General features: G+C 44.1%; 1 protein-coding gene across 4 annotated transcripts; it reads left to right on the top strand.

The window, feature by feature from the left end:
- The first annotated feature begins 10 nt into the window (after window positions 1-10).
- Window positions 11-16,410, top strand: LOC146190331 (hsp70-binding protein 1-like). Of its 4 annotated transcripts, XM_084600797.1 has the most exons (7): window positions 11-108; window positions 305-447; window positions 3,470-3,674; window positions 6,705-6,920; window positions 13,952-14,107; window positions 15,943-16,024; window positions 16,111-16,300. In XM_084600797.1, the coding sequence occupies exons 1-7, from the start codon at window positions 87-89 to the stop codon at window positions 16,154-16,156; spliced, it is 870 nt and encodes a 289-aa protein (XP_084456923.1). In that variant the 5' UTR covers window positions 11-86; the 3' UTR covers window positions 16,157-16,300. The 4 variants fall into 4 exon arrangements, with proteins under 4 accessions (XP_084456923.1, XP_084456919.1, XP_084456921.1 ...); XM_084600793.1 differs by lacking the exon at window positions 15,943-16,024 and having other exon boundaries at window positions 22-108; window positions 16,052-16,410; XM_084600795.1 differs by lacking the exons at window positions 11-108; window positions 15,943-16,024 and adding an exon at window positions 111-250 and having other exon boundaries at window positions 16,052-16,410.
- The last annotated feature ends 1,662 nt before the right edge of the window (window positions 16,411-18,072 follow it).

Raw genomic sequence — 18,072 nt, 5'->3', positions numbered from 1 at the left:
TTTTGTTCTTTTTAAGTGTTTAAATGTAATTTAATAACTTTTGGTCAGATTTTCTTTTTTTGTGTATTAACCGTGGTATTAACTTAATGCTTCGCACTGGTGGTTTGTGTAAGAAACTCTATCAACTCTGTTTTTTTCACCGTGGGTTATCATTTCTAGCGGTTCTAGCATAAGTACATAGTTCTAGGGTTCCAGTTCTGTCGCTTGCTTGACGTTCCGAACTTCACGGAGCTTCGAGACTTTTAGCACGGCAAGTTACTTGAGAGAAGTGTAAGGGCTTTTATCCATTGGTAATCTTCTGCAGCTGTCGTTCCCGAGACCGGCAACAACATGAGTGGGGGAGATGACAAGACACCTAAGAACCTTCCAGCTCTGCTGAACTTCTGTGTGCGGAACTCAGCCTCCGAGGATGCACCGAACGCGTCCTCCGCTTCAATGGATCCCGAGGTAAACACTGCAAAACATTTTGGGACCGTGAACATTGCGTCAAAGTGGAAAACTGTACTCTGTTCAGGCAAAACAAAACATTAACGGCAACCTCTAGAGCAGCGCATTTTTTTCCACTCTGATTCTCTGATATGCAAATCCGATCATTCAGAAGCCTCGGATTGTGAACGCAATTGCTAGCATTGTTTTAACAGCGCAAAGAGGAACTGGCAACGTGAGGTACACAGGCAGTGCGCTCATTGCCCACATGTGGGTAATAGCCAACGTATTTCTACAGGTGATTACGACAAAAATATTGGCGCCAAGCGGGAATTTTGAAAAATGTAACGACGAAAAACGACAGAAGACTATTTAAAGTAAAATAACAAGCAAAAAGTTTGGATAAAAGGGAAGATCTGTAAGAATATTGAAAGAGTGAGCACCAGTTGCAATTATGTAATCGTGGAGAATCCCACAAATTGTACCCACTGCAAATTGTTTGGCGCTCGCATCAAATGATAGTAACACTGGTATAGACAAGGAGAGCCATAACCTGGAAAGAAGGGCCTCCAGGTCAATATTTTTCTGAAGGGCGGAGCAGAGAAAATGCTCTACAGAATCAACTTCCTTGCATGAATCACATAGGCTTGTCGGTGTCCACCCACATCTGCATAGATATAAATCTGTGTATCCCTCATGTACTTCGTTCTCATCTTTGCACTATTGAAATGTTGACCAACCCTTCAAGCCAAGCTTCAACTTTGTCTGCAATCACTAAGCATGATTCAAAAGCACTGTGCACGGCCTAGCAGTTACACAGTTATCATCTCAAAGTCTGCCTCACGTCACAGCTAGGTAAAATGTTTTACATCTGGCTTAAGTAAAGTGAATGCACATGGAAATTAATTCAAGTATTTAGTATTGTACAGTGCATCTGATGAGAAGTGCTTGCAGGGAATTGTGCTCAGTGACCTTAATTCTGCTCATTTAGCGTCTAGCACCATGCAGAGGCCATGAAAAATGCACTTACATGTTTAAGTTTCATTAGAGGGACTGTTCTGCGAGGTCGTGTATAAAGCGAGGCTACGCACTCGGCCCTCAAAGTCTGTTTTTGAACGCACTCGGCCCTGAGTGCCACTTTGGCAAGTGCATTTATGTTACGCTGTTTAGCAGTAGTGTAGTGTACTTTTCGTAAGTGACACTCGCCATAAGTGCACTTTATTTTGCGCGCTTGACAGGAATATATGCTTGACTGGGGTATTAGTGTTGTCACCCATTACTAACAAATAAAAAAAAAAAAATTTCACATGACATTCTTAAAAGCAGCAGCACTGGTAAGTGTATGCACCCTTCTGTGTTCAATGCAACTGCAAGGATTGCACATCATGTCAGATGCGAGACCAGTAGCACTCCTGTATAGGAGATATTCACTGAGGCCATACTACCAGATGACGCTAGCCACGCCTCGTCCGTCATCTCAAGTCTCCAGTGGAATCTGCTCATGCAGTATCAGGTTCGCTGTGGAGTGCTCGCCGTATATTGAAAGTGATCCACAAAGTTCTGTCAGGTTGTTAAATACTTTCACATCCACTTTTCTCTGTCGAGCCCTTTGTGTGCATGGAGTCTACAGCGGTATTTTTGTGCTCCACGACATAACACTGCTGGCATTCACCTGTGCAACAAACAGCTCGGCAACTAAATTGGCCGGCCCATTGCGTGTAACACGACTTGCAGCTCGTTAAATCCGTTGTTGCCACTGAGGCAGAACACATCTTGAAGAGACAGTGCATTAATTGCCCTAATTCTAAAGCTGGCACAGCCTTAAGATGCACATTTCTAGTGGCAGTAGTGGCACAAACTGCCAGTTGAAGCTTGCACAGGTGCTTTTCTAGTAGGAAAGCGAAGCAATTCAGTTGCTTAATTTGGGTGACAGAAGTTCGAGCAAATGCTGTCACGCACTCGCAGCATAAACGGCACACCTAGCATGCGTTTTTAACAAATATACTGTCGGCAACGCAGCTCTGCTTGAAATGCACATAATCCAAAGAACCTAGGTTCACAAAAACCCGATGTGCAGCGATAACCCTTGATACAGTTGTAACACGTCACTTACATGTCGGCAGAAGTGACAGTTAGCACTAGCTAAGCGAACAGACATGTCACCATTTACTGACCTCTAAAAAGGCACACCAGTCATCAACACCCTCATGCATGTGTGGCTCTTGACCTCGCTCACTTGCCAAAAAATTAATGCTTTTTGTATTTGTACGTTTTACCTGTCGCAAAACTTAAGACCGCACTTCACAAGGCAGGCCCTGATGTCGGTGAATTGAACGTGAAGCAGTGATCAATCTTGTAGTATGCCGCACACCACGACGAAGTTACCGCAGTTGTACGACCTGATGTTTTCACAAAGTCAAACATTTACCGTCGAGCTTCCCCGTCGAGTTTTTTTTTTCCAATTTGCAGGAGCATAGATGGAGGCAGGTTCATTTGGCGAGTAAATGCGGTATATTCGAAGCACCTCATATGCAGAAACAGGGTAGTTTATGGCAGCATGTATTTCTAATTCTAGCCAGACCAACAAACCAAACACAGCCATTTTTCTAACCTGTATTCAGCCTTGTTTATATTACATGAAAAGGCAGGCTCACAACCTGTGAGAAAAGAGTTTCCCCCCCCCCCCCCCCCCCCTCCCTCGGTCGGAGTCCTCGGGTGTATCCACTCATTCGCATGGTTCTCGCTGGCGCACTCAGAAATTTCGACAAGATGCGAAAGGTGCACCCCATGGATCACGAGTTGAATACTGCGGCTAGTTGTGGAGCCCACACACACTACCACGCATGTGAAGAATGCTGCACCGGCTGCTAGCGCCCCTTGCGGATGACGTCATGTGAATACCTCCTATAGACTTTATTAGGATCACGCATACAAACATGGCTGTGCATTGTGTGATGTTCCTAGCTTGCCGCACTAACCACAAATCTGTGATGCGTATTTTTGCGTAAAACTTGCAAGTTTGTCAATGCCTGACCTTTTCCAGAGGCGAAAATGGCTGGAAGAGGCCGTGTCAAATATGGTGCTCTCGCCTGTCGAGGAGATGCAGAAGAACCTGAAAGTCATCCAGGACACTCTGAGCCATGAGAGCGAGGCTGCTGGACAAGCACCAACTGAGGAGTCGTGCTGCACTCTCGAGTCTGCTCTCGAGAGCATCACAGAATATGTCGGCTCCATAGACTGTGCTAAAGGTGACTATATCCGTAAAGCTTTACAAAGTCACTGTGAACAAGTCCCAGTAATTAATTATCTGTGAAGCTTGGCTGCTGATCTTGTATTTGTGCATTTTGGTGAAGGCAAAATGGAAAAGTGCCCTTGTACCGAGGTTTCAGTTCACAGTGAAGAACAGGGGGTTGAAATCTATCCAAAGTACTCAAGTATTATCTGCCTTGCAGCCCAATGTGTTGCTTCAGCTTAAAAATTATCACGCTACCTTGCGTGTTTCATCTCTGATGTGCCCCTTCAGAATGAGATTCATTTTTTTATTAATGCATTGAATTTTCTTACAAGCTGATCATATGGAGGAGGAATTCTTGAAGCAATACACTGAAGTGGGACCATGACTACACTAAGGAAGAAAAAAAAATGAGAAGGAGCAGGAGCTAAGTTTTCTAAACAGATGGGCTTTGAAAAGATGCTGAGTGCCTTGTTGGCAGCAAAAGCTGCAGTTATGTGGTATTCCAGAAGAGGGCAAATACGGGCTGATTGGTACATGCTTAAGAATAGAGTAAAACAGCGCTAGGGGAGACGAAACACGTGAACGACAGACACATGCGCTGACTAGCAACCAAATGATTTATTGTTGCCTGTGAGGCAGCAATATAAAGGAAAAAATAAGAAGAGGGAAAAACACAAAAAGGAATGTGCGCAACCACATTAGCACATGAAAAAAACCAAGTCACTGATTAAGATAGTCATATTCCTTAGGGTATAACGTTATCGATGGGATGCTGATGTGGTATTAAAGGGACAGAACACTGGCCAAAATATGTCATGAGATTATGCTGGAGATGAAAAGATCTTGCCTCATACAGTACAGATTGAGCACTACAATATCAAATAAAGAGGCTTTACAATTTTAATTTGCCATTGAAAATCGCATAAAAACAATCGAGGCGCTATCTAGTGGAGAAACGCTAGTACTTTCAGTGTAGCCCCCCACGTGACTACATGTTAGCAAAATATAGCTGATTTTCGTAACTGCACATTGTTTTCTTTTCTTCTAGGAGTGCTTGCCAAAATTTATTATATTTTGCACTCTCTCCAGTGCGTCCTTAAATAAAAACTACCCCTGCTTTCGCACCGCGAGAGGTATGCTTTCAGGTTTTGCCACTAGATGGCACCACAGTGTTTGCAATTTCGTGTATGAAGCAATGACAGTGCCCACTAAAACTTTCGTCGACGAGGGCGTGCGTTATTGTGCCGTAACAGCATTGAGTGTGAAACTGAAAAGGACGTTACTCTACGCAAAAAATGTCTGATTACTGTCTGGCGAGTGAAAGTTATATTTGTTTTCGGTACGTCCTTTTTGTCGACCACCAGTCGTCATCGCGGTCGCTGCTCATGGTTTCCAGCATCGGACTACATAAAAACGGGCGCACACATTGATCGAAAAATTCCCGGTAAAAATTTTCTACAGCATTTCTAACCAAACCGTTATGGAATCGAACATTTTAGACATCGAACTTTCCACTGCGGCAAAAAAAAAAAAAAGAGACATAAATTTCAGTGTTCTCTCCCTTTAAAAGGGGTGCAATAATTCAGTTGAACATGCAAGACGAGAAGGTGGTTTGGTTTATGTAAAAAAAAATCAATGTGCCAGTTGCCATAAATACTGGAGGCGTGCTGGTAGATCACTCCTTATGACAACAAACACTAACATCAAAGCAGTCTGAAGTTCAGTGGTTGTGCAGCTACATTAGGGAATGATGGTTCCCTATATTTGCTTATAGACCAATATCCAGAGCCACTCATGTGCGTGGCTATTTCCTGCAGACTGCCACGTTGTCATGTGGAAGTCTTACTGCCACATGACTGCTTTATTGCCAGCAACATTCCAGGCAACTCGACCTATGAGGAATGTCGTAATGAAGGGCTCCGGATAATTTCGATCACGTGGTTTTCTTTAATATGCAATGACTTTGCACAGTACAGGAACCTTCATAGCCAGTATCGCTTTCGGACGTTAAACCCTACATACCGCAAAATTTATCGTTATGTGCCAGCTAGCATGCCTTTGCTGCTCTTTTCTTTGGAGTATGTGATAAAGTGTGTTCAGTATTTAAAAAGATGTGTCATGCATCTGATGACATGCAGATGCAATTGCCTGATGGGCACTATATTTGCTAAGCACAAAAGAACAAAAGAAGGGATCCTAACAAAGCAATGTTTGTAATTGTAAAGCATCACAAAACTTTTCCTCTGTTAGCTCTGCAAATAAGCTGTACTTACAACAATAATTTGTAGATGTGACTGGCGCACCACCATACAGATGCCAACACAGCCCAACATAGGGTTTTGTTATGGCTGGAAAGAAGGAGCGAAGACTAAATAAGAATTGGAACTGTATGTGGGCGCCACTCATATTCCTGTAGGGTACCAAGTCTGCAACATTAGCACGATTGCCTGCTGAATGGCAAGAAAATTAAATGCTTAAATAAAGTGTATGCCTAACTCGTTGGTTTCGTCCCTGTGATAATGCAAAAAAATTCTTGGACACAACCGTTTGTGTAGGTATGCATGAAATTTTTTTCCATCCCTCCGCAGCCAATAAATTATATACAGATGCTGCCATGGAGATACTACAGCCCCCAAGGAAATACCCACATGGCAGTGGGACAGTCTGCAGGAAATAGCTGTGCACGAGGATGACTCTAGATATTGGTCTATAATATACAAATGTAGGGAACCATCATTTCCTGATGTAGCTGCACATCCATGTAATTTTAGACTGCTTTGATGTTAATGTTTGTTGTTGTGGGGAGTTATCTACCAGCATGTGTCCTGTATTTCTGGCAGCTGGCGCACTGACCTTTTGACGACTATGTTGGTAAAGACTTTTTCTGTAGTATTTCGCATAATAAATGTACATCTATGATCATAAATGAACACTACTCATTCGTTTACACATTATATTGTACTATGTGGTAATTAAAGTGTTATATTTTCTGTGTGCCTTTTTATTTTTTAGCCATGCTCTTGTTTTGCTTTTCTGTGCACAGATTTCCACAAAATTGGTGGCTTTGATGTACTGGAACAGCTTCTCCACTTTCCAAATGGTCCGGTACAGTCCAAGGCTTGTGAGCTTATTGCTGAACTGGTGCAGAACAACCCGTACTGCCAGAGAGAAGCTGCAAAGCATCTCAAGAGGCTTTTGGAGCTGGTCGACACTGCAAGGGAAGAAGCCGTCCTGTTGAAAGCACTCTATGCTGTGTCTTGTAAGTGACTGTTGTACTGGGGTGCCTTGAGGGAAAACAATTCACAGATTGTCAACAAGACTCTTGCTGCATATATGCAAGAGCGTTGTTGTTTTTTTTAACACTTTCCTGTCTGCGGGAAAAGTAGCGGTTTTTGAGTGATGTCATAAATAGGTCTCTTTTTTTTTTTATTTTTTTTTTTATTTTTTTTTTTTTATTTTTTGCAAAAGCTTGCTTGGTACAGGAGTGTATAGAGAAAATTGTAGAGGAGGAAATTCTCTTCACAATAGTATTAGTCACAGTTAACATCTTTATTGCATAGATGATGAAAGAAGATTATCGGAAAAAATTGCAGTTAAAATTTAAAGAACTTCATAAAAACATAAGAATTTCTTACACAAATGAAACAAAACAAATTTGAGATACATTTTTTAGTACAGAGACCGAGGCAACAATGCTGCAAATTCTAGCTTTCTAAGTACAGTATTACTCAAGTTAGGAAAGAAAACAGTAGACCTTGTGACTATCGTGCCACTATGCGAAACAGTTCTTTGTTGCCGTGAAACAGAGGTTTGCTGCACATGTCTCACAGAAAGCATTTTTTTTTTGTTCCACCTTTTATTCTTCATTGCACAGTTTGCAGTTCTTGTACTTCTCCATTTTTTGGGGCTTGTGCTGCAGCCCCTGAGGTTGATCATGAGGCGGAAACAGAGGGCTAACATGGGGGTCTCCAGGTTGTGGCTCACCAAATCCAAGCAGTTGCTCGGCCAATTCAAGTCTTAAAGCGAACTGATCAAATCTTGAGGTCCTTGATAATTCTGCCATTTCGAGATGCGCCAGGCGATGTGCGTCCAAAAGTATGAAACTGTTGACGATGGCTACGTCGATGCAATGTTTTAACCAGCGGACGCTTTTTATGAGGACGCTGTAGCTTCTGATCAGTTGGTCTGACTTGTCCACGCTGAGCATGCCTATATTATACTCAGTGATGAATTCTGGGTTTCTGACTAAGATTTCTACCCATTTATTATCCACTTTCTTTCGTCGTTTGGTGATAATGAACTTGTTTGCCATGTGTGCAGTAGATATCATGTTGACGATTCGCTTGTCCTTCCACTGAAGGTACAAGACGTCCTGACCTCGCAGCCAGCGAACATGCCCCCTTTCTGCTTTCTTTTCTCATTTTTTGTCTTTCAATTCATTGGGAAAGCCGCGCCGATATCTCCTTGATGTTCTCCGTGGTGAAGAACAGCAGGAAGAAATCGATGGATCTGGAGTAGCGCCGTGCGGTACTGCGGCACGCAATGCCAAAGTCGACCCCTGGCTGTCTCCTAGGAGAAAACAGGACTCTCTGCGCTGCCGATGACAAATAGTCCCACCCAAATGACGTTGACACCCTGCAGATAACAGTTGTAACTTTCAGAACACTCTGGTTTCTACCCATCAGCGCGCAGCAAAAGCAGAACTTTTGGAAAGAGAAAACGAAGCTTACCGGGACATGGCCGTTGACGTTCCTGGTCGTTCTGACGCAGTTTCGTTGTTGGTGCTGAAGTCTGAAGAACTGAAGTCATCTTCAGAATCATCACTGTTGCTGTTAGCATCCACAGATGAGGACTCAAATGCGTCAGTATCCGTGGAAACAGGCCGCTTCCGAGAAGCAGCAGCGCTACGTTGACACCATTTTGCAAGCAAGGAGTGCTGGTTACGTTACTCCGAAACTATAAGAACGGGCGCGACACGGCGGAAAAAATAAAACCAAAAGCGAAATTGAAAAAAGGGTTGTTCTATTACCCACTGGATGCTGCCACTTGTCAAGGAGCGCTTCAAAAGCGGGAAAATTCATATCGTGAAACCATCGATAGCGGGCTATCAATGGGAATGGGCGTGGACAGGAAAGTGTTAACATGCTGCATGATTATGTTATCACCTGTGTCAAGAATGACAGAGACTTTAATGCTCACTTCTGAATCATTTATTGCACTGAGGCAGTTCCCTTTGCATACTGCTGATTTTTTGAGACTGTGATGCTTCAAAAGGAAAGGGTGGGGAAGGGTGTAAAGGTTCAGTGTTTGTCACCTGCGAGAGGCATGTAGTTGATTTTTTGAGGCTGTGATGCATCAAATGGGAAGGGTGGGGAATGGTGCAAGGGTCAGATTGTTGTTCTCTAATTTGATGGCACATACCCACACAGGGGATCGGCCAAGAATGGGGGTGTTTGTCACCTGCGGACTATCACCTTCCAGAGGCATGCGGTTCATTTTTTGAAGCTATGATGCTTCAAACGAGAAGGGTGCAAGGGTCCCGGTGTTTGTCACCTGCTAACTACCACCTGCCAGAGGCATGCTGTTTTTTGAGGCTGTGATGCTTCAAACAGGTAGGGTGCAAAGGTCCCGGTGTTTGTCACCTGCCAATTACCACCTGCCAGAAGCATGCTGTTGATTTTTTGAGGCTGTGATGCTTCAAATGGGAAGGGTGCAAGGGCCCAGGTGTTTGTCACCTGCCAGAGGCATGCTGTTGATTTTTTGAGGCTATGATGCTTCAAACGGAAAGGGTGAGGAAGGGTGCAGGGGTCCCGGTGTATGTCAGTACCACCTACCAGAGGCATGCTGTTGATTTTTCGAGGCTGTGATGCTTCCCATGGAAAGGTTGAGGAAAGGTGCAAGGGCCCAGGTGTTTGTCACCTGCCAGAGGGATGCTGTTGATTTTTTGAGGCTATGATGCTTCAAATGGAAAGGGTGGGGAAGGTCCAGAGGTATGCTGTTGATTTTTCAAGGCTGTGATGCTTCAAATGGAAAAGTGGAGTAGGGTGCAAGGGCCCAGGTGTTTGTCACCTGCCAGAGGCATGCTGTTGACTTTTTGAGGCTGTGATGCTTCAAACGGAAAGGATGGGGAAGGGTGCAAGGGTCCCGGTGTTTCTCACTTGTCAACTACCACCTGCCAGAGGCATGATGTTGATTTTTTGAGGTTTTGATGCTGCAAGCAAGAAGAGTGCAAGGGTCCCAGTGTTTGTCACCTGCTAACTACCACCTGCCAGAGGCATGCTGTTGATTTTTTGAGGCTGTGATGCTTCAAACAGGAAGGGTGCAAAGGTCCTGGTGTTTGTCACCTGCCAACTACCACCTGCCAGAGGTATGCTGTTGATTTTTTGAGGCTGTAATGCTTCAAATGGGAATGGTGCAAGGGCCCAGGTGTTTGTCACCTGCCAACTACCACCTGCCAGAGGCATGCTGTTGATATTTTGAGGCTATGATGCTTCAAACGGAAAGAGTGGGGAAGGGCGCAAGGGTCCCGATATTTGTCACCTGCCAGAGGCATGCTGTTGATATTTCGAGGCTGTGATGCTTCAAAAGGGAAGGGGGGGGTGAGGTCTGGTATTTCTGGTCTGCTAACAATACCTGCCAGAGGCATGCTCATAATTTTTTGATTCTGTGAGGCTTCAGGCGATCAGCACCAACGCTAATGGACAGTTTTTCTTGACATGGGAGTACTAACACTGTCCCGAAAAAATTAAGGGCACACTTAAGCTTCATCATTAAGAGTATGACACGATAGCATTTTACACACATACATACATTTTTTTTTTAATCTTTTCACTTTATAATTTTTAATATTTACTTCTAATTGCCTGCCAGGTCATGACATCGTTGCAGCTCGAACGCCGCTTTTCGAAACTTGATGCGTCTTAGTGTGTGTTCAGCAGAACACTCTTTTTTGGATAATCCGCGTCTCTGGCTCGCTGCTGTCGCATTGCCTCTACCTCGAATGCTTGCATCTTGACATTTTTGCGGCACCAAACCCTTATCACCTTTTCATGCTTATCCTTCGTCCCTGCTTTCCCAGTTTCAGACTTACTTGGCTGACCCTGTCGCCGAGGGCCAGGCTTAGGTGCACCATCCACACTTGTAGAAGGCTGGTGAGCAGGAGCAGGCATAGATGCATGATCCACACTCGTAGAAGATGATGACGACTCATATGAGCATCCCTTACTGGTAGACAGCAACATATCTATCGCACATGTAATTCAAGAAACGTTCCCGCTCTGCGTCCGTAGAACACCATACATTTTATACTGATTGCACTCCATCTGTTGCGCCAGGGCAATGCGATTGCGGGTTTTCTGTCGGCGCTGCACGCTGGCGCTAAAATTTCATACAAGCATAGCCAAAATTACCAGAAATGTACGTTATTACTCTCTTCATTATTAGTTCTGTAATAGTTCCTTTCTAATGACACAGCTGTTTGTTAACATGCAGTTGTATGGCAAAGTATATTCTAGATGCACCTTTACTCGAATTTAGCAACATTTTGTGGTGTATTGGTTGAGTGTTTGTCTCATAATCTGAAGGGAGTTAAATCCCCGTATTTTTGGATCAATTTTTATTTCTTTGCTTCCTCAAAATTTTTGTGTTGCAGTGGATAACAAGAACGCCGACACTGGCTTTTCTGTGACTAGGGGGCATTAACACTATCGAGTGTGGTCTGTCTGAAGATTATGATACAACAGGGTAGGATAGGATAGAATTAATGGTTCCCATATGTGGGCCTTTGTGCACCTACTGAAATGCACTCCTTGCACTGGTTGACTTTTCTTGCTCTTTGTGGTGAGTTTAAAAAAAGGGCAGGAATCAGGACTTTTTTTTTCTCTCTCTCTTTAATAAAAAAATTGGCCACACGGGACAATAATTTGACATTTATAAGAGTGCTCGGAGCATGCAGAACTGAGACTATCACCCTTCTTGTCATTGCACTGAATGCATAGCAAACTTTAGAAGTTGTGTTGTGTGTTGGGTTTTCATTATGCATAAGCGACTAAGGCAGTTGTGCATCTAGGAGAAGTTTAGAAGTATGCTAGCATCAGAAAAACTGGAAATCAGGTGCGTTGGCTAGGTTTTGTAGGGTGCGAAGCTGCGAATAAATGCCTTGAAATTTGTCAAATCACATCTTTCTAAAACCATTTTTCACATCACATCTTTCAAATCACGTCTTTCTAAAACCATAGAATTGCGCTGAATTTTTTCATATTGCTTCTGGGATTAGCAAATGATTCATGCCAGCTTGCCTGGCATTTTCTCTTTAACCTCCTCTTTTCTTTTTGCATGCATTTAATTTTTTTTTTCTTCCAACCTGCTAAAGCATTTTGTGCCCCTCAATGCATTTTCTCTTCCTTCTTTTATACTGACTTGTTTTCTTGTTTTGTTTTTTGTTTTCATTATTGTGTAAGGTGGCCGACATAAGGAAGTATAACATGGGGAAAATTGAGCATGCTCGAAAGAACGGCCGTAGCCTGAAAGCGGTAAAGAAGAAATGCATAGGCAAAAATCAAATGTACGCACTAAAGGACAAGGCGGGCAATGTCATTACTAACATGGACAAGATAATCAAGGTAGCCGAGGAGTTCTATGCGGACCTCTGCATTAGCCATAGTAGTCAGGATAAGAATGAAATTGGCTGTAATGAAGACGTTCCGCCAGTAACGAAGGAAGAGGTTAAAAACGCCTTGAAGCTATGAAAAGGGGGAAAGTGGCTGGGGAGGATCAGGTAACTACAGATTTGTTGAAGGACGGAGGGGATGTCGTGCCAGAAAAACTGACCACCCGGTATACGCAGTGCCTGATGACATCGAAAGTACCGGAATCATAGAAGAATGTTAACATTATCTTAACTCATAAGAAAGGGGACACTAAGGACTTGAAGAATTAGACCAATCAGCTTACTATCTGTTACGTACAAGGTATTTACCAAGGTAATCGCGGATTTCGGAAAGGGTACTCTACCATCGATCATATCCACACTATAAACCAGGTGATCCACACTATAAATCAGGTGATAGAAAAGTGCTCGGAATATAACCAGCCCCTATACATAGCATTCATTGACTGCGAGAAAGCATTTGACTCGGTCGAAACCTCAGCGGTCATGCAGGCATTGCAAGATCAGGGTGTAGGTGAGCCATATGTGAAAGTACTGGAAGACATATATGGTGGCTGCACAGCAACCATAGCTCTGCATAAAGAAAGTGAAAAATTCCAATTAAGAAAGGTATTAGGCAAGGAGACGCGATCTTCCCAGTGCTATTTGCAGCTTACTTAGAGGGTGTATTCAAAGACATGAAATGGGAGCAGCTAGGCATCAGGGCCGATGGAGGATATCTCAGTAATCTGTGATTCGCAGATGGCATTGCCTTGTAAAGGCATTCACGGGACCAACTGCAACAAATAATAAATGATCTAGACTGTAAAAGCAGAAAGGTAGGCCTAAAAATTAATATGCAGAAGTCTAAGGTAATGCTGAACAGCCTGGAAAAGGAACAGCAGTTTAAAATAGGTAGCGAAGCATTGGAAGTGGTAGGCAAATGTCTACTTAGGACAGGTAGTGACTGCAGACCTGGACCACTAAAGGGAAACAACTAGGAGAATGTGATTGGGATGGAGCGCATTTGGAAAGTACTCAACATAATGACTCGCAGCTTACAGTTATCAGTCAAGAGGAAAGTGTATAACAGTTGCATACTACCATTACTGCCCTATGGGGCTGAAACATGGAGGTTAATGAAAAGGGTTCTACTTATGTTGAGGACAACGCAGAGGGCCATGGAACGGAAAATGGTAGGTGTAACATTGAGATGGGAAGCGTGCAGAGTGGGTCAGATAAATAACTCAAGTTACTGACATTCTAGTCGAAATTAAGAAGAAATGGGCATGGGCAGGGCATGTAGTTCGAAGAGAGAATAACCGCTGCTCTGTAAGAGTAACCATTTGGATTCCAAGGGAAAGTAAGCGTAGCATGGGGCGGCAGAAAATTAGGTGGGTGGATGAGATTAAGAAATTCGCAGGGGTGAAGTGGATGCAGCTAGCACAGGACCGGGTTAATTGGAAGGAAATGGGAGAGACCTTTGCCCTGCAGTGGATATATTCCGGCTTATGATGATGATGACTTCTTTCTAGCTTTATATTAATTTCTGTGTTAAGACTACTTTGTGCAGAATTTGTTTGGGCAGGTTATCTGTTCTCAGTGCTTTTAATCATCTTGTTTGCTTTTCTGCTTCCCACTAGGCCTTGTGCGCCACAACCTGCCCATGTACCTGGCATTCGAGAAAGCAGATGGCTTCTCTGTGTTGCTGAGGGCACTGCAGTCAGACTCGCCAAAACTGAAGACCAAGGCATGCTTCCTGCTCTCATCACTCTGCTCCCAGCAGGAGAAAAGCAGAGGCAAGTGTTCAGGAGGCAGCTTTTAAACGTAGAATAGTATATGTGGCTTTCGTTGCCGGCACTCTTTTCTTCAAACTTTGCATGATAACTGGCATTACATTGGATTTTACATTGTAATCTTAAAGGGACTGAACACTGCCCAAAATATGACATGAGATTATGGCGGAGATGAAAAGACCTTACCATATAGTACAGATCGAGCACTTTAATATCAAAGAAAAGATGCTTTACAATTTTAATTTCCCATTGAAAATCGCATAAAAACAACTGAGGCGCTATCTAGCGGAGAAACCCTATTACTTTCGGTGTAGTACCCTACGTGACTACATGTCAGCAAAATATCGCTGATTTTCGTAAGTGCACACTGTTCTTTTTTCTTCTAGGAGTGCTTGTCATAATTTATTATATTTTGCACTCTCTACATTGTCTTTAAATAGAAACCACCCCTCCTTTCGCACTGCGAGAAGCATGCTTTCAGGTTTTACCACTAGATAGTGCCACAGTGTTTGGAATTCTGCAAATGAAGTAGTGATAGTGCCCACAAAAACTTTCGTCGACGAGGCGTGCATTATTGTGCCATAACAACTTTGATTGTGAAACTGAAAAGGACGTTCCTCTAAACAAAAAATGTCTAATTACTGTCTGGAGAGTGAAATTTATATTTGTTTTTGGTACGTCTTTTTTGTCGACCACCAGTCGTCATCGCGGTCGCTGCTCATGGTTTTCAGCATTGGACTACATAAAAATGGACGCATGCACTGATAGAAAAATTCTCAGTAAACATTTTCTACGGTGTTTGTTCAAAAACCGCTATGGAATTGAATATTTTAGACATCAATGTTTCCATTGCGGAAAAAAAAAAAAAAAATGAGACTAAATTCCAGTGTTCTGTTCTTTAAGCACCAAGTTTAGATGTGAGTTGTAGGGTTAAAGCTTTAGTAGAAATCTAGCTTGATGCCCGAAGGCTATCTCTCTTCTGAGTGGACTTGATAGAAGCACACAGAGCTTGAGCACTAGAGCAAAAATAAAAAAATAAAAAAGATTCCCGATATGCATATGCAAGCTTAAACTTGACTTAGGTGCGCTACACAATCTGCCCTTGCAAAGCTTTGTTCTTTGATCAGTATGTTAGTGGTTCCCCTTCCAGATCCTTGTTCTGATAGGCGAATGTACGCTCCAGGCAAATTGTCAGTTTGTGTGATTGGCATAGTCAAGCAAGCACGGTTTGTGACGCTTGTGTTACTCTTTTCTTGTTAGAACTGTGCTATACTGGATTAGTTTGCCATCAAGCACTGTGTATATTCCAGTGAACGATGCTATTTACCGTGCATTGAAATAATAGGCAAGGTCACGGATAACGTTTGTAGCCCCCCTGCTGTAATGCCGTACGGGCGATGCAGGTATCCAATAAATAAAATAAATAACAAATAAACCTCCCATTGCAGGTAATTCGTTGAATCATTTAGCATTTGCATATTCTCTGACAAGCTTGCGGAGGTAAATGGCTACATTGGCTGCACTGTCCACAGGCTGCCACAATTTCTTGTCCTTGTCTAGGCCTACTTAGAGCCAGCCATAGGCACTTGAACGCTGTGGAATGCGTGTCTGATATGGCATGATGCTCACTGCGACTTGTAATGTAGTGTGCATGTAATGCAGACAGAAGATAGCCAATAATCTCATTGGGTAGCGTTTTGGTTTTTAGATGTAGCTGGGAGCAGCAGTAACAAAGGTGGGCGGATGAGATTATGAAGTTTGAAGGACAAGGTGGCTTCAGTTTGCGAAGAACAGGGTTAATTCGGAATTCAGTGGAGGCAGAGACCTTTGATCTGCAGTTGACAGTGCTGCTGCTGCCAGTGGTGACGGTGGTGGAGGTGACCTTCTGTCTGTCACGAAGCAAGTAGGCAGAAGCAGCAAGTAAGTGTGTTGTCCGTGCCCTTGCAGACACGCTGATCAGGATGGGCTTTGTGGAGCAGCTGGCGGTGTTTGTTCACCATGAGCAGGGCTCCCACCGGGAACACCTGCTATCCACCCTGGACACCCTGGTGACCGAGTGCCCCTCTGCACGTGATGAGTGCCGTCGCCCTGAGCTGCACCTGGAGGACACCCTGCGCACCAGCCTGGCTGCCTCGCGCGGCCACGACGAGCTTCGCGAAGAGCACGACCATTGTGCCCACATCCTCGCCATGTGCTTTGCGGACAGTGCCGACAACAGCAATCCCGAAATGGACAGGTAAAAGAGGGACCCATCAAGAAATGTGGACTGTCAGAGTCTGCTATTGTCATTCTGGTTAGTGTGGGGGGAAGGGGGGGGGGGGGGGGGGGGATGCAAAGCAACCTGCTTTTGGTGTGTGCTTGTTTTATTTGAAGATATACAGATAGCGCTCCAAGCTGTGCACCTTCTTTGCATGCCCTAGAGTCCAATCTGAAGGCCTGAGACATGGAAACTCAAGCTATATGTATCAAAAGCTTTCTTTGGCAGTCTGCCTAGTGTGGCAGTTATGCAGTTACGCAGTATACATGCCCTACCTCAAGGGGTTCTGTTGGTGGAAGAAGAGCTTTGAGAGTGGACAGTTCTGACACAGAGGTATCGAAATAAGTACTTTCATTGTTCTCTTCTGAATTCAGACATACGTGTTGGTGGCAAGCATGCTTGATCACCCGACATGAATAAAGCCCCTACTTTTCAGTGCCGGAAAATTTTAAATCCACTAATTCAACATAGGGAAGCTGCAGTATGTATCCCACAGAAAATGTAACACTAGTAAAATAAATATTTTTGAATGAAAGACAGCTGTTTCAGCAGCGGGTAGTGCTCGGGTATTTTCGTGGAGAATGTGACTATTTTAGTGCTACATCCCTGCAACAGCTGATGGTCCCTCATAATGCCCGAGAGCACAGTTACACACCAGATATAGTGACTCTGTCCGCAGGCATGATGCAGCCATACGAAAATTATAAAAATGCACAGCACAGGTGAAACAAGGTCACAGAGGGGGGAAACGCTCATTTAGTTGTTTTTTTTTTTTTTTTTTTTTTTGTCGATATTTATTGCCTCAGGGCATCAGTAGGTTATGAGATGAAGGATGAATAAATGATTAAATGAATGGAAAAAGGTTGGCTGATTTTATGAAGTCCAGAAGTGAGCGATGATGAGGTCCCTGCGTCCAAGTGACGTATGAGGCAGGATTGGTTGCTGGAAGGCCAGCTATTCTCAGGTGCCGGATTCGTGTTGGCTTGAGTGCTGGGCAGTCCCACAGCAAGTGGTGGATGTCGGCCTCGACATCTTCGTTGTTACAGATCGGGCATCCTGGGCGAGGATATAAGTGTTGGAAGTATGACCACGTCCTAGTTACTGCTGGTGTAAGGGCAACACCGACCCATATCCTCCTAAGCGCAACCTGCTCTGCACGGGTGAGACCGCGGGGAAGGGATATCGCACACGGAGGGATAAGTGCACGTGTGCGGCGCCGGAGGTGCTCCTTTCTTGACAAAAGGAGGGTAGCGTCGTCGACTTCGAGAAGCCGTGGGATTGACGCGTCTTGGTTCACGAGGCGGGTTGCAAAATCAGCTTGACTTTGGGAAGGCAGCAGATCCCGTGGGACCCACTCAATGCGTATTGACTGTGGAATGCGCGCCGCAAGCTGGTGGATGTCCTGGCAAATTTTAGGGCAGCGGCTGACACGTCGGAGCAGACGTACTGCTTGAAGTGCGTCAGTGCGGATGACAATGTGGGCTGTAGGGAGCATGGTTATAGAAGTCACGGAGCAGAGTGCCTCTTGAACTGCCACAAGCTCAACGCAGAAAGATGTAAGTGGTTCCGAAAGCTGAAACGTAGTTGTCTGATTCAGGCTAGGCCTCCGTGGACAGTGGATTGCCGTTTTGGCTTCACAGCCTTGCAGGCTTCCATCTACGTACACTACTATGGAATCTTGAGGCAGGTTAGTATCTTGCTCTTCAAATCT

The sequence above is a fragment of the Amblyomma maculatum genome, chromosome 4 (assembly GCF_055883805.1).
Source record: "Amblyomma maculatum isolate TAMU_Amacu chromosome 4, ASM5588380v1, whole genome shotgun sequence".
Lineage (NCBI taxonomy): Eukaryota > Metazoa > Arthropoda > Arachnida > Ixodida > Ixodidae > Amblyomma > Amblyomma maculatum.
This window is presented reverse-complemented; position numbering and strand designations above follow the sequence as displayed.